A 13,933-nucleotide genomic window follows, 5' to 3' on the forward strand; every position below is an offset into this window, starting at 1 on the left:
AGAGCAGCAGCTATAATGAGGCCAGTGTTTGTCCAAAGGGCAGATTTCCTGTCTGTGTTAAGTGTTTAATGTTTATCTGGAGACATGACCTGACAGATCTGATGGTTTCTCAGAGACCACGCAGATCTTTATCTAACATCTTCTACCTAAAACTTGCTGCTTTTGCTAAGAATAAACAGCAGAGTCTGTAAAGAAACTGGATTATATTTTCACAGCAGAGCTATGACAATGATTAAGTGTTTGCTGTGTGAGAGGACACACACGTGAGCGAAGTCATGAAACCAGAAAAAGCTGCTAAAGTTAAACGAGCGGTTCCTTTCCTGTGGTCTCATTTCAGTTTATTTCCAGTGAACAAAGATCTTAATGGACAACTTGAATGGGTTTGAATGTGCTTTTATTGTTAGTATTCAGCATCCGCATTGTTAAAAGGCATTCAAAGCACAAAGCAAAGAGTCAAATCACTGGTTTTCAATCAGGAGGGTAAAAAAACAGACGAGGTTACAGAGTTTCCCTGTGTCAGAGTGCAGATCCAGCTCAGATCATTTTAGTGGTGACTGGGCACTGCAGTGAGTTTGGTTTTTCATTTGTGTCATTAATGATAAAGCTCAAAACCTTATTCTTCCTTTAAATATTATTGAAGCTTCAAACTTGTTTTGTTTGTTCAAAAAGTTCATAACAAGACAGAAAATCATTTGTGAACAATCGGCGACTAATTTTACAAACTCGGGGATTTTTCTGATGAAGTTTAAATGTCCACTGACAGAAAATGACACAAACTTCAAACACATTATGAAGGTAATGAAATGAGGTCCAAACATCTCGTTTAACCATGAAGCTCATATTGAACTCCATTTTGTAGGTTTTATGTAATAAATCTCTTTTAATGGATATTTTCTGAATCTAAAATATTTTTAGATATTTTACGTTTCATTGATTTGTAAAATCTGTTCTCAAATATGCCAAATGAAGCGCGACTGAAAACTACGATTCTTATTTGTTATGTTATTTTCATAAAGTGTAGTTTATTCTAGCCATCCAGAGGAGGCGGAGTTATAGATGGTAAGAAATAAAGCTGCTTCAATATCAGAGAAGTGGAAAAACTCTGATCTTAAAAAGTTGCATAAACCTCCAAATCTGTGGAATTAAAAAAAGTTACATTTGTACTTCAAAACTGATTTGTAAACACGATCATTAAAGCGGTAACTTGTGCTCTTTCTTGGCTCCGCCCACTCATCCAGAAGTGGTGCTGATTGGTGGAAATGGTGATTACTTTGCAGGGTAAGGGATGTTGACCTCAACAAATCCAGACACCTGAGTAAAGACAAACAGATCAGCTCGTCATGAAAACAGTCGTTACAAACTTTCACACTTCCATGATATCAAACACCACGAGGCAGGATATCCAAAAAAGTAATGAAAAATAATCAAAACCTAACAAAATGCTAAATAATATGAGTTCACTATGATTCTAACATCTAAGATTGAGTTTTTTGCATTGTTTTACTTTGTAGTCTGTAGTTTTACTGTAGCTGTTTGAATCCTGCTTATAATTATAGTTTGTTGATAATATTTTAAATAAAAAACAAATAAACTGCGTTCAGATGCCTAATAAGATTAATTGCTAAATAAAAAATGAAAGAATTATGGTAAATAAAATCCCTGTGGCATGGTTTAACTAACATCTGTCGTCTCAAGTGCTTATCCGACCAATCAGCACGCAGTAGCAGAGTGCTTGTGTTTGATGGTCCAAATCAGTCTTTTATGTGTTGAACCAAAATAAAACACTGCGTCTCGGCGCCCTCTGGAGGCTCTGAGAGGATATTCTGAGGACACCAACCTGTAACCACACTTAACAATTTCAAGGAAGTAAGAGGGCGGATGGAGGAAACTGGAGCCGTTCTGGTTTTAATGGCGAGAATCTACAGGTCAGGTTGTGCTGGTTACCTGACGGACTTCCTGGCAGTCCATCAACGCCGTGATCCGACGCAGTCCAGGCAGCCAAGGGATGAATGTCTCCTGCCAGGTGATGGTAGCCTGAGGAGGAATCTCTCTGAAAATCACACAGAGTAAAATGTTCTTTTTTTTTTTTTTTTTTTTTTTTTTTTTTTGTGTCCCGTTTGGATCTATAGCCATCAGAATTGTTGTCTTAAGGCCAAGAAAGATGCCAAGCGGATTTATTTTACCAAGTGGATCGTCATGGCCTTGCCATATTGGTCCATTTGATTGACCTTTATTATAATTATGAATTTATTTTATTTTCAGTTGCTACAAACGGGACAGACATGACTGGAGGATAGGACAGGGAGAAAGAATGAAAGAAAGAGAGGGAGAGAAAGAAAACCAAATGGGAGAAGAGACGGTGAGAAGGGGGGGAAGAAAGAAAAAAAAAAGAAAAAAAAAAAAGAACAAAACTCCTGAGTCACCTGTATGGAGAAAAAAAACAGAAGAGAAAGCAAACAACAAAGAGCAACATAATAAATAAAAAAAACGGCACCATCACAATAAACTAGCTAGCAGTAGATATCAGTAGATACTAAATAATAAACGATATTGTGCAGCACGCAAGATAGACAGCGCACAATGTGCTTTGAGGCAGCAGCCAAGAAAGCTGTAGTCCGCGTCTGTGAATACCCGTGTGTACACCTGTGTGCATACCTGTGTGGATCAGCATGCTTGCATTCCAAAGGTTTCTCCATGTAACGATCTGCTAGGGAGTGTGGGGGGGCCACAGCCCCGTCCTCCAGGGCATGAAGCAGGTATGGAGGAGATCAAGACTCCAGACATCCAGAGGCCCCCAGAACACAAGAGACCAAGGAAGACCAACAGAGGGGCAGCCGCGCCACTGTCCCAGTAAGAGCTGAGGAGAGTCCCAGATGAGGGCTCACTCAGCAGCCGCGGAGCAGAAGCCAGGGGGAGTTGCAGTGACGCGCCCGTGAGCTCCGCCGGCAGCCAGCGGTGCCTGAGTGACCGAGCCCCAGGCCGAGAGGCCGGGGGCACCCCACCTCCGGAGTGGCCCGAGCGAGCCCCAGGCTCCAGGCCCCGATAAGCGGCCGCCAAGGAGTGAGCCGGTGTGTACCCGGACGCCCACCCCCAGACACAAAGAACCACCAACGCACCGATGTCTGAGGGAGTCCGCCACCGGCAGGGGAAGTGGTGGTGGGTGGAGATAGGCCTCCAAACCTTGGAGGGCCTGAGATGTCCCCAGAGAGGTGGCGTCTGATACCCAACCTGACATATAGACACAGACATACAGGCACACACAGACACAAACATCCATTCCCACCCTCATGCTCTCATATGCACTTATTCCACACTCAACCAACGTGGAGACAGACAAAAGTAAATGTTCAACACACAGAACATCCCGCCGTCAGTGCACACAGCATCCGAGGCGTGTTTACCTGTAGTATTTAGACTTTGGACCTATGAGCCCAGCTCCCTCGAGGGATAGATTGACGCCACGCAGAGGAAAGCCGAAGTTGTTGGTGAACTCAACTTTGACACCCATCTCCTGGTTCAGCAGAGGCTCCCCGTTCAACTAGAGGAAGAGTCCAAAGTTACAGTCACTGTACAAAGTGTGTCCAGCACAGTCTGTCACAGAAAAACATACAAATATAAGCGGACCCCTTCTGCTAATTTCCAGATCCACATTCTCATTCATGGACTCTACTAGAGCAGCTTTACATGCATCACAGTTCAAAATAATGCTTCTTTGTCTTATCACGGGCCTCGCTGCAGCCCTTCAGTACATCCTCTTAAAAATGCAGTTTTAGCTCCTCCCCCTTTTAAAGCCAACTTTCTGGTCGGTTTGTTGGAGATATTTAACAGTTCTAAATAATTGACTGATGAAAGAAACCTCGCCATGTATTAGGCCTTTGTGCGCCTTACCGTCACTTTGAGGTCCGGGGTCTGCAGCTCCAGCACCTTTAAGTCAAGCACATGCAGGTTATCAGACTGTCCGCTCACAATGAAGCGCAGGCAGGTCTGAGAGCTCAGCTGGGTCTGGTACTCATAAGCTGGGATCTTAAACGGCACACTATAACCTGTAAAACAGAGAGAAATGCTAAAACGTTCATCACCAAATCTTCAGACTTTAAAACAACAAGACTCTGGTGGAGCTCACTCTGGTAGGGCAGCACAGTCACATCGAAGGTGATGTCTTTGAAGTGACTGGCCACAACTCCAGTGTAGAAGATGATGTCACAGTCCAGGTGAGCCGTCACGTTTCTGAGGACTTTACCCTGGTTCTTGAAGGTCGCTACCAGCTGCACATCCTGACCTATAACACACTGCAGATGAAGAGAGAGCCAAGTGAGCCACATGCGTTCTGGGTCTCCTCAGGACTTCTATGCTGTTAAATGCCTCGGTTTTGGCTCAGGCTGAAAGGATTTATTTAAGACTAAACAAGAGCAGTGACAAAGTAAAGCAGAATGTGGAGATCCTTCCTTGGTAGAAAGGCTCCTCGTTCACGTGGCATGCACTGTCATTGTACTTAAATGGTCTCCACAGTAAACAGATGTGTAACAGAGCAATTTTGGGATGTATCAGATGTGCTGCAACTGTGTGATGGACCACCTTTCCAGCACCTTGCATGAATAATTAGAGGCTCTGAGGGCAAACAGGGTCCCACCCAATATTAGCAGGGTGTTCCTAATAAAGTGAACTGTGCTCTACAAGTGCACAATTTAAATGTGAAGGTAGCAGACAGGTGTGTTACCGGCTCCACGATGACGGTGACAGACAGGTCATCCTCAGGCACATCACTGTGATCCCTCTCACAGCCGAACCCCTCCGCCCGGGCCATGGTCGCCTCATCTTCTGCACTTCCTGTAATAAAAAAGCACAAACATCAAAGCTGATTCAGTTCATTTATAAACTGAAAAGTTTATTTATAATTGTGTTTGCTTGTTGGGTTTGATGCCCTGTGATTGTTACCTTCAGGGTACTTGTAGGTGTTTGTGATGTTGTTCTGTTGTTGTGAGCCCACAGCTTTGGTTAAAATTTTCTCTCCAACGTACGTCTTGTCCACTCTGAAGGGAGTCAGATTCCCGTACTTATCTCTCTTCAGGAAGACCACGTCACTGTTCACCTGGAGGAAACGATTTCAAGATATTGTGAAACTCTGTGCTGATCAGATATTGTCCCATTGGTTTTTATGCTTCGCTAACCTCAGCGAACACAAAGCCGCAGTCAAACGGGTAACACACGTGACCCTCCTTAATGGCAATGACCGGTGCTGGACCACAGCGGAAAAAGCCTACGAACAAGCACAGACCTGTTAGCTCTCTGTTTAACTGTTGTTTCTTAATCTGTGCGCTCATCAGTTTGTCTCACCGTCACTGGTCTCCTGAGGCGTGGAGTCAACCACCTGCCATCCTTCCAGCCCGGGCGGCAAATCAGGACGCTTAATCATCACCTCGTTCCAGCAGTGGTAGTTCCTGCAGAGAGAGGCAGTGTAGCTAGTGCACTCCCAACGCTGGTCTCGAGTTCAAACACATGGGAAAAGGTGTCCAGCACTGAAGTCTTTCCCAAACCAAGCTCACAGGAACATTGCAATTATGATACGGTACCAGATGGAGTCCCTGGTGTTGCGTCTGTCTGGGGTGCCATCAGCATTGAAGAGGAGGTCAGTCTTCAGGTTGCCCGTGTTGTCATGAGCTGAATTGTAGTTGGTGATGACCCTTGCTGGGATGCCAAGGCATCTGAGGACTGCAAGGATGTGAAATATATAAAAGCTACATTGTTTATTCAGGTTTTTGTTCCTGCAGAATTTCAATCAGTGCCTTGAATGAGCCACAGCCCAATTTGATCTGTGGTGCAGACTAATAAAATGGTTGCATAATCAATATTTTTGTACAGTAGATCAGTACAAGTAAACTCTAAAATGTAATGAGCCAAACACTTATGAAAATAAATCATCATCAGTATGTGTAATTACACATGCATGACAGTTCACTTAGTTTGAGTCTTTTTATGAAGGTGTTATGTGGTCACTGTAGTCATGTTGGGTCTCTCTGAGAGGTTTTGTTGCTGTTGTCATTGTTTTAGATCTTTTTGATGGATGGCTAAACAGCAGGGTTGTTAAATATGAATGTGAAAAAGTTGCCGACCGACCCCTCATATCAACAGATGTGTTTTTTCTTTTTCGTACCAATACTTTTGTAATTTTTTAATAAAGCCATACAGTTTAACCTTCATTCTATGAATATTTTCTGAGTTACACACAGGGGTTGGTTGAAATTCTTACTTTTGTCCAACATTTCTGATTCCTCACAACTTCAAGTACAGGAGAGATCCAGGTGAAATTTCGGGGAGGAATCATAGCAAGAGGAGCCTTCTGTCAATATTTAGGTTTAAAGAAAACCTTCCAAATAACTTTTCTGAGATGGGTAAACAGCTGCCCATCTCATATGATGAAAACATTTAAAAGGTAGAGCGTGTAAAAATTTTCACTGCTGCATATCGATACGCCGAGTTTGGTTTTCTTACTCCTCACAAAAGAAGTGCGTAATCCAAGCAACGGTTGCTGTTATAGGACAAACATGTTTTAGTCACCCAAGAGCAATCAAAAACATCACAATTAGACTGTTCCCCAGAGTGTTTCTACTATTGTTTGAACTGGATCCGCCCTGGAGTTTTTCCCAATCTGTGGAAGGCTGTAGGTCCAGTGTTAACCTCAGTCACTGAATCTCACTGACTGATGACAACAATAGTGAGGTGAGTTGTTGGTAAGCGCCACCATTTTTGGCACTGTTAGCCTCTGTTAGCTCCTGTTAGCCTCTGTTAGCTCCTGTTAGTCAAAAGTTAATTAAACTTCGTTTGAAGTGGATGCAAATTTGTTGGACTCCAATACTTAGTGAATAAACTCTCATAAAAACTGTTAATGTTATCAAACTGTTTATCAAAGGAAAGTGTGATTGTTAGGATGCTTGAGCCTAACGCTAGCTAGCATAATTTTAGCTTATAGCTAGCTGTAGTTGTTTAGCCGGCACATGTCAGCTATCTGGAGACGGGAGGGTCACATGTTCAATTTGCTGACAATAAGTAATTGTGATAATATCAGGAATAAATGAGCATGTTTATGCATGTTTTTGTTTTTAGAGCCCTGACTTCAGTCGAAGAAATGAATGAAATTTCATTGCGATGTCGGTGGCGTTGTTCTCGTCATTTGCATTTTTGCTTCTTTGATAAACGGGACTCTCAGATGATGTGAACAACTTCACCTCTCCTCTGCCTTTGGCACGCTATATATATGTAAAGTCAGAAGGGAGATGTTCTCCTCGGCTCCTCTATTTAAATATGATGGAGTAACTTGTTCCTATATATTTTTAAAATATTGCTTATCAGTTCATAAGAATGCATATTTAGCTTCCTCTAAGAATCATTTTCTTATTAAATTACATTAAAAAATTACTGAGTGTTCCTCTAATGTTTATTGTCTTTCTTTTAAAAATCGTTTTCTTGGAGCAATTGTAAAATGGATTTGCTTGTCTTTTTTTAATAGTATTTAAATGTGTTTTTCAGCCCTGAAATGTAACGTTTGAAAGCTCCTGAACCTATGAAGTTATGAAGCTTATAAAATTACTGGAAAAGTAAGTAAAAAGTACCCAATATGTTCCTAACCCTATGTAGTTTGAGGGCCTGTAAGTTTGAAAGTACTCACAGAATGAAGGTAACATTTTATGCTAAAGTTACTGCAGTTAAAAGTCAGCTGATTCTGAGGAGGTGAGGTGGGATGAAGTAAACAGAGCACATGCTTACAGGTGTTGAAGACTCCAGCGTACACCCAGCACTGAGCGAAACAGACCGGGACTCCGGTGTTGGCGTACTGCAGCAGGATTTTGGTGCTGCCAGTCCAAGACGTCGGGGGTTTGCCCATGGAATAGTCATTGCTCCAGTTCCCAACCATCACACCGTTGTCATCCTGAGAGTTCATCTGCAGGAGCGGGTAGGTCAAAGGTCAGCAAAAAATAACTGACTTCTCTTTTTTAAGGAATTCAACCTCTCATCTCTGGTGTGGTACCCCACAAGGTCCTGCTGTTGCACCTTTCATTGAGCGGTTGTACCCTACAGCAGCCGGTCTTGTACAATCTATCACGTTCACCAGTGACTTCTTTAGGTTCAGTTCTGTTTATGTTGGGCCAAAACAAAAGGAACCGACCTGATTTGAAAGGTAACAATATGCTTGTTTAGCATGTGGTGAAAATCCCACCTGACCTGCCTAAACCCATTTGTTCTTCTTGACCTTGTGCAGTTTAAGAGCTTAAGGTACTGTATGAGACAGGGGACCCAGAGAAAACCCACCAGGCAAGGGGAAAACAAAACCCTGTTGAAACCCAGAACCTGCTTGCATCAAGGCAACGACAAAGTCTTAAAATCAAGACATTAGATTTAGTGTTTGGTCAAACATTGACTTATTTGTCCTGTAAGTGCACCTTAAATCTAGAAGATAGGGTGAAACTGCATTTTGATCTTTGAAAAAGTGCAAATAGTTAACTTGAGGTCATTTTCCCATTGCTATGACTGTGGTGACACAGTTAATCAGTACTCAGGCTCTGTATTCTCACCATGGCAGATCCCACCCTGACCAGCTTGACAACGTTGCTCCGGTCGTAGATTGGCATGTGAGACGCATCCAGAACGAAGATACAGGCGTCCAAAATGCCGCGCTCAAACTGCAAAGAGTGCATTTTAATTAATTATAAGCTGATAAATTAATCAATAAATTACTTTATTGTTTTTATGTGATCAAGTATTTGTACTTACCTGCCCAAATGTCCATGGACGGTCTACCACAGAGCTAGATGAACCCTGGTAGATCACCCCTTCATCATTCAGGACGTACTCCTGTCTTTCTGCTTCATTAGGAAGAAACACGTGATCGTCTGCAAACAGAAACGCTTTGCTGTAAGAACTTTCATTTGGCTACAAAGGCATCGTGATATCCATTTGTAAATGTCAGTCAAACACAGAGACCTAGAGTTCATTATCATCTAGATCTACAGAAGAATACAACGGCGTGTCATCTGCATAACTATGGTAACAAATGCTGAGCTGTCTTATAAGGTTTCTAAGCAGCGGCATGGATAAGAAGAAATGTACCGGATCAAGACGCCTGCCTTGTGGAACTCCACAGAAACCTCACTGATCCCCAATCTCCACAGATGATCAACAACCCACTGTTCCTGCTGGTGAATGTGGATTTTATGATCTGTCGTATTGAAGGCCTCATTCAGTCTCTAAAATGTTCTATATCCAGACTGTACTTACCACTGTTTCCATCTTTCTTTAAGAAACCACTACATTTGTACAAATATTACGGGAGGTTGGATATTTGTTTGTAATCAGTATATTTGTGGTTTAACTAAGGGCATTTTAAAGCAGAGGGAGAGTTTGCTTTCTCAAGTAATGGATCAGTGATCATCGTGACAGGGTTGACGATAAATTATAAACGTAAACAAGGTCATCAGTGCGAACAGTGGGATCTGAGATATGTTGTTGCCTGATGAGGTGAATCAATTGGTTGAAAACGTTGACACATTTGTCAGAGGTATGATGGACCTCTGACAAACTCTGGAAGAGCTATGACAGATATTTCACACCTTTAATATTATTATAAAGGGTCACTTTTGTGTAACTATGAGATGTATGAAAAATTATGCAATGGATTTAGATTTATTGAAAAGTGTATGTCATTTATCTTTGGCAGACTGAGGTGCAGATGAAGCTGCACTGATTCTCATCGTGATTTTACTTTTACTCTACCAGCAGGGGGCAGTAAGCGCAGAGGAAATGGTACCTGGACACCAGGCGTTGAAGAGCAGGTACAGGTCAGTGGTGGGGTCCCTCTTGGTGCGCTGCATGCCCATGCCAGTGGAGATGGCCACGTACACCTGAAACTTCCCCACGATGGCGGTGGCATCTGGTGTGATGCCGAACATCACAGATGTACCCTGAGATTGCAGAATCCGGCCTGACCACGAACTGCTGCCACGGTTACCGAAGGTCACCATCACCAGGGAGCCCTTATTCGGCGAAGGATCGGAGCCTGATGGAAGAGTTATTTTTTAATTCTTTATTTATCCAGGTGAAAAAAATCATTTCCAAGAGAGGCGTGGCATCATTTCTCATCGTAATAAGAAAAATGCAATGGGATGTTTTTACGTTACAAAAGCACATTTTTAGGAGTTGGTTATTTCTACCTTACATCAATAAAAATAAACACATAAAAATACATAAAATCCTGGTCAAACAGGTTACATTTTTATATTTTAAAGACTTCAGTTCGTGTATTTGAGGCCAGATGTGTGTGAACATCTGTCAGCTCTGCAGTTGTGTGTTTAACATGGAGTGTTTCCTAATGGCCGGGCCGTGGGGAGAGCTGTGTACTAATTAAGCAGCCAAACGAATGTGAAGCTGCTTAATGAACTGACGGCCGTCTGATTGCTCAGTGGGCGACTGTTAACGAGCGTCTCTTCATCAGCTAATTGCTTAATGAGGGAGCACCCCCCCCCCCACACACACACACATGTGTCAGTTTAGAGGAAAATGTTAATTAGCAACACTCAGACCAGGCAGAGGAACAAAATGAGAAAAAATGACCTGAGATACTAAAAACTGTGTGTGAACAAAATCCCTCGATTGGACTGATCTGCAGGTGTGCAGGTTACAAGTTCCTGATCGCTGTTAATGCTCAGGTAGGTAGAGCAGTTGGGGAGGAAACCTCAAACAGTTCACTGTTCACTAAACTGGAAAAAGACGGATAAGCTGCCATCATACAATTTAAGGCAAACTATAATCCCAACAATACCAAAACCAAAGCCACACTGGTCTTTGAGGATTCTCTGAAATATGGCAGTTTCATTTATGGGCTGATATTGGGAGGAGGGGTCTCACAACAAGCATATGAATCATGCAAGTGTAAAAAGACACCAAATGTTTAAAAATTAAGGGAATTTTAAACTGTATCAGTAGCCTCTTGCAAACATTTGTTTCAATTTTGTTATTTTACTCTATGAAAAATACCAATGATAACAGAGTTTGATGTTAAATAGTATTTTTGCACCAATGAGGTGACTTCCAATGAAAACATTGCATATCTCAGCGTGTCCTTAAAAAAATCTGAGAGCACTGGACAGACGAAGTTTGAGGCCTTAAAAGCTCTACGGCACATGAAGAGTATCGAAGCCCAGAATTCAAACTCACCAATCGTAAACTCGATGTGGAAGTCGTCCTCCGGAGCCAGCGGGCGGTTGAAGGTCACCTGCATGACGAACTCCTGACCACGGCGCACCACCAGGTTCTGCATGTAGTAGTCGGTGGTGTAGTGCTTCGGCTTGTTGACGTCCTGACACATGTTGATTTTCAGTGCCTCCAGCAACACTGAGGGGGCGGGGACAAAGCAGAGGACGCTGGTCATTGACTGGCAGCCATGACAGGTGAAATATAGCAGCTCCTCGCTTCAGAGTGTTGCAGAGTACTCAACAAGACAATGCAAGGCCCGCCACACGATAAAGGAGGTGCTAACGTAAAACAACAGGGCTGGAAATGAGCAGGTGCGCTGTAAACGGTCCCCAGAGACAGGTGACGCAAGCAGGTCTCACCTCCACCAGGTGCAAACGCTCTGGGCGTGACCTCAGATTCAGCAACGCCTTCAAAAGGTTCAAATTCTGGAACAACATCTGAATATGACAGGTTGGAGGTCGGCAGCTGGAGGAAAAAAAGTCAGGCAATCACTCGTTTTCGGTTAAATTCAAAATGAACTGTTAATTTTGTTGAGAGGCTACCGGCTTGGCGTAGCGCCCCTTCTGGGTTTCAGCGGTTGGACCAGTCATGGTTGTCAAAGGTCAAAGGTTACACTGGGGTGATTGGTCAAAGAAAAAGAGAGCAAAAGTCCAGGAAAGAAATAAACACAGAGTTTATAGCATCGTATTGTTTAATATATTCTTATGTATCTTTCTGTTACTTAAAACGAAAGACGACAATTATTTACAATGTAAATAGAAAAACTAATAATAACAATATAATGTAAGAATGATTTCCAATGTAAAATATGAATAATTATTATTTACACTGTAAATAAATAAGTCAGTGCAGCGGGAGCAGGTACAACCTCTGCTCGAGCTTCACTCACCGCTCTGATGAAGAGGAGCTCGTCCTGCTGCGTCTCTGATCAGGTGGTGATCGAGTCGACTTCAGCATCACTTTATATCCACACACACTTCCTCTTTTCACTCACACACACTGGGTTTCCCGTCACTTCTGAGGACTCGCACTGAACAGCTCATGACCCAGTAGGTGGCCTTGACCCACCCGATCATGTCGTAGCACCCACAGTGGGCGGAGGTCACGCTGACCTCTGGCTCCATTCAAAACTTCCATTAGAAATTCTCATATTTTAGTTGCAGCACAAACTGAATTAACCATCTTAAACCCAACAGAAACAAAACTGCTAACGTGATTGAATCCTATGGTTAAAGTATATGAAATCAATAAAGTAGATTCTAGTTCAATTTTTTCTTTGTTTTCTGGTCGAGTCTTCACGGCGTTGCTTCACCTCGTTGAGGTTTGCAGCGTTCGTGCTGCTGCGCTCGGACCTTCGTCCTGCTGACTGGCCCGAGCTTCAGCTGTGGGACACAGACGAGCTGGTACACAGACGAGCTGGTGTGCGCTCAGATCATCCTCCCTCCAGCATGCTGAAGCTGTATGAGGTGTTTGTGCCGCGTTTGGTCTCGTTTGAAGGACGTTGTTCTTATTTCGTTCAGATGCAGCTTTGCAAACCTAAGCCATGCTGCCATGTTCTTGTTAGAGAGAAGAAGCTTCTAATTGTGCTGTCATGAACTTTAACCTTTAACATGCTGACTGGGACCGTTTGGGTTTTTTGGGGCTTCTCTGAGCGTTCCACAGTCTGATGTTCACTCCTGGGAGGACTGACGCCGTCTTTAATGTTTTCCAAATAAAAGATCTTTCTCAGGTTAGGATGACAGACCTGAAAGCTCCACACATACACACTGTGAAAACATCTGCTTTTACTGAGATGCTCACACTGATGATGATCAAGTGCATTCGAACACCAGCACTTGGGTGACACTTCATTCCTGTTGAAGCAGTAAGGATGGTTTTCACAGGCTGCAGTGTTTGTTAAATAATAAACACACGGTGCAATAATCTGAGGCTGTATTTATGTGAAAGTAAGATCTGCTGCAGTGACCATAGTACAGGTACAATGATGTCAGTACTTGGGTTCTGGAGGTTCTTCGGTCATCTGCACTTTCACGTCGGACCCTGGGCTACAGTCTGGGCTAGCATGCTAAGGCAAAGCTAGCCCAGACGCAGCCGGACAGGCAGACTGAGCTTCAAACGCAGTGACGAGCAGCCTCCATTTCTGAAGTAGACTCACTTTAAAGTCTCTTTGGGCAGGTTTTCATCTTTTCTCTGTGTTGTTGTACAAACACTAACACAAAGATCGCGTGTGCCTCAGGTTTATACTGTTAACTGTTAATTATGTGACAACAGTAATGTAGCGAGTTACTGTCTGCAGGGAGTGACCCTCAACATAATGTAATACACTGCACCATGAGGACAGAGGTTTATGTTTTGCATTGGTGACTTTTGTTGGTCGCTGTGTGGCTCAGACGTGAACTGTGCCGGCTTTGAGTTTGTGTCTTTATTTCTTGCTGTTTTAAATGTTTGTTTTAAAAAATCCGCCTGTTTTAAAATTTGTTGCGTGTAATGTGCAACAGTCAGTGTGATGCTGCTGAACACTGCTGACCACCCATCAGCTGGTTTCAGCACCTTAACCAACAAACCCTGCTCTGCACTCATGTTGCAGCCGTTCCCACCGTGCTGCAGACGTTTATGCTCTAATGTTAAAAACAGAAAGTCATGCAGCTTCCATAAATCTGTTTCCTCTGAACTCTTGAAAGCAGGAAGT

At 43.1% G+C, this 13,933-nt stretch overlaps 1 protein-coding gene across 1 annotated transcript; it reads right to left on the reverse strand.

Annotated features, from left to right (window-relative positions):
- Positions 1-377: 377 nt before the first annotated feature.
- LOC120717251 (coagulation factor XIII A chain-like) lies at positions 378-12,393 on the reverse strand. The gene is made up of 18 exons (XM_040005159.1): positions 12,134-12,393; positions 11,787-11,858; positions 11,604-11,709; positions 11,206-11,382; positions 9,800-10,048; positions 8,767-8,885; positions 8,568-8,675; positions 7,762-7,936; positions 5,571-5,709; positions 5,335-5,438; positions 5,169-5,257; positions 4,936-5,089; positions 4,718-4,827; positions 4,124-4,289; positions 3,889-4,043; positions 3,402-3,538; positions 1,945-2,050; positions 378-1,311 (listed from the first exon to the last, which is right to left on the reverse strand). The coding sequence occupies exons 2-18, from the start codon at positions 11,832-11,834 to the stop codon at positions 1,267-1,269; spliced, it is 2,187 nt and encodes a 728-aa protein (XP_039861093.1). The 5' UTR covers positions 11,835-11,858; positions 12,134-12,393; the 3' UTR covers positions 378-1,266.
- Between the last annotated feature and the right edge of the window lie 1,540 nt (positions 12,394-13,933).

Source organism: Simochromis diagramma, unplaced genomic scaffold (genome assembly GCF_900408965.1).
Source record: "Simochromis diagramma unplaced genomic scaffold, fSimDia1.1 OVJJ01000097.1, whole genome shotgun sequence".
NCBI classification, from domain to species: Eukaryota; Metazoa; Chordata; class Actinopteri; order Cichliformes; family Cichlidae; genus Simochromis; species Simochromis diagramma.

Bases quoted from the DNA above. Each gene is read 5' to 3' on its own strand.
- LOC120717251 (XM_040005159.1), bottom strand. From the start codon at position 11,834: ATGACTGGTCCAACCGCTGAAACCCAGAAGGGGCGCTACGCCAAGCCG. The intron at 4,828-4,935 runs GTAACAATCACA...TTTTTATTACAG, and splicing joins CACCTACAAGTACCCTGAAG to GAAGTGCAGAAGATGAGGCG. The intron at 4,044-4,123 runs GTGAGCTCCACC...TCTGTTTTACAG, and splicing joins GACTGTGCTGCCCTACCAGA to GTTATAGTGTGCCGTTTAAG.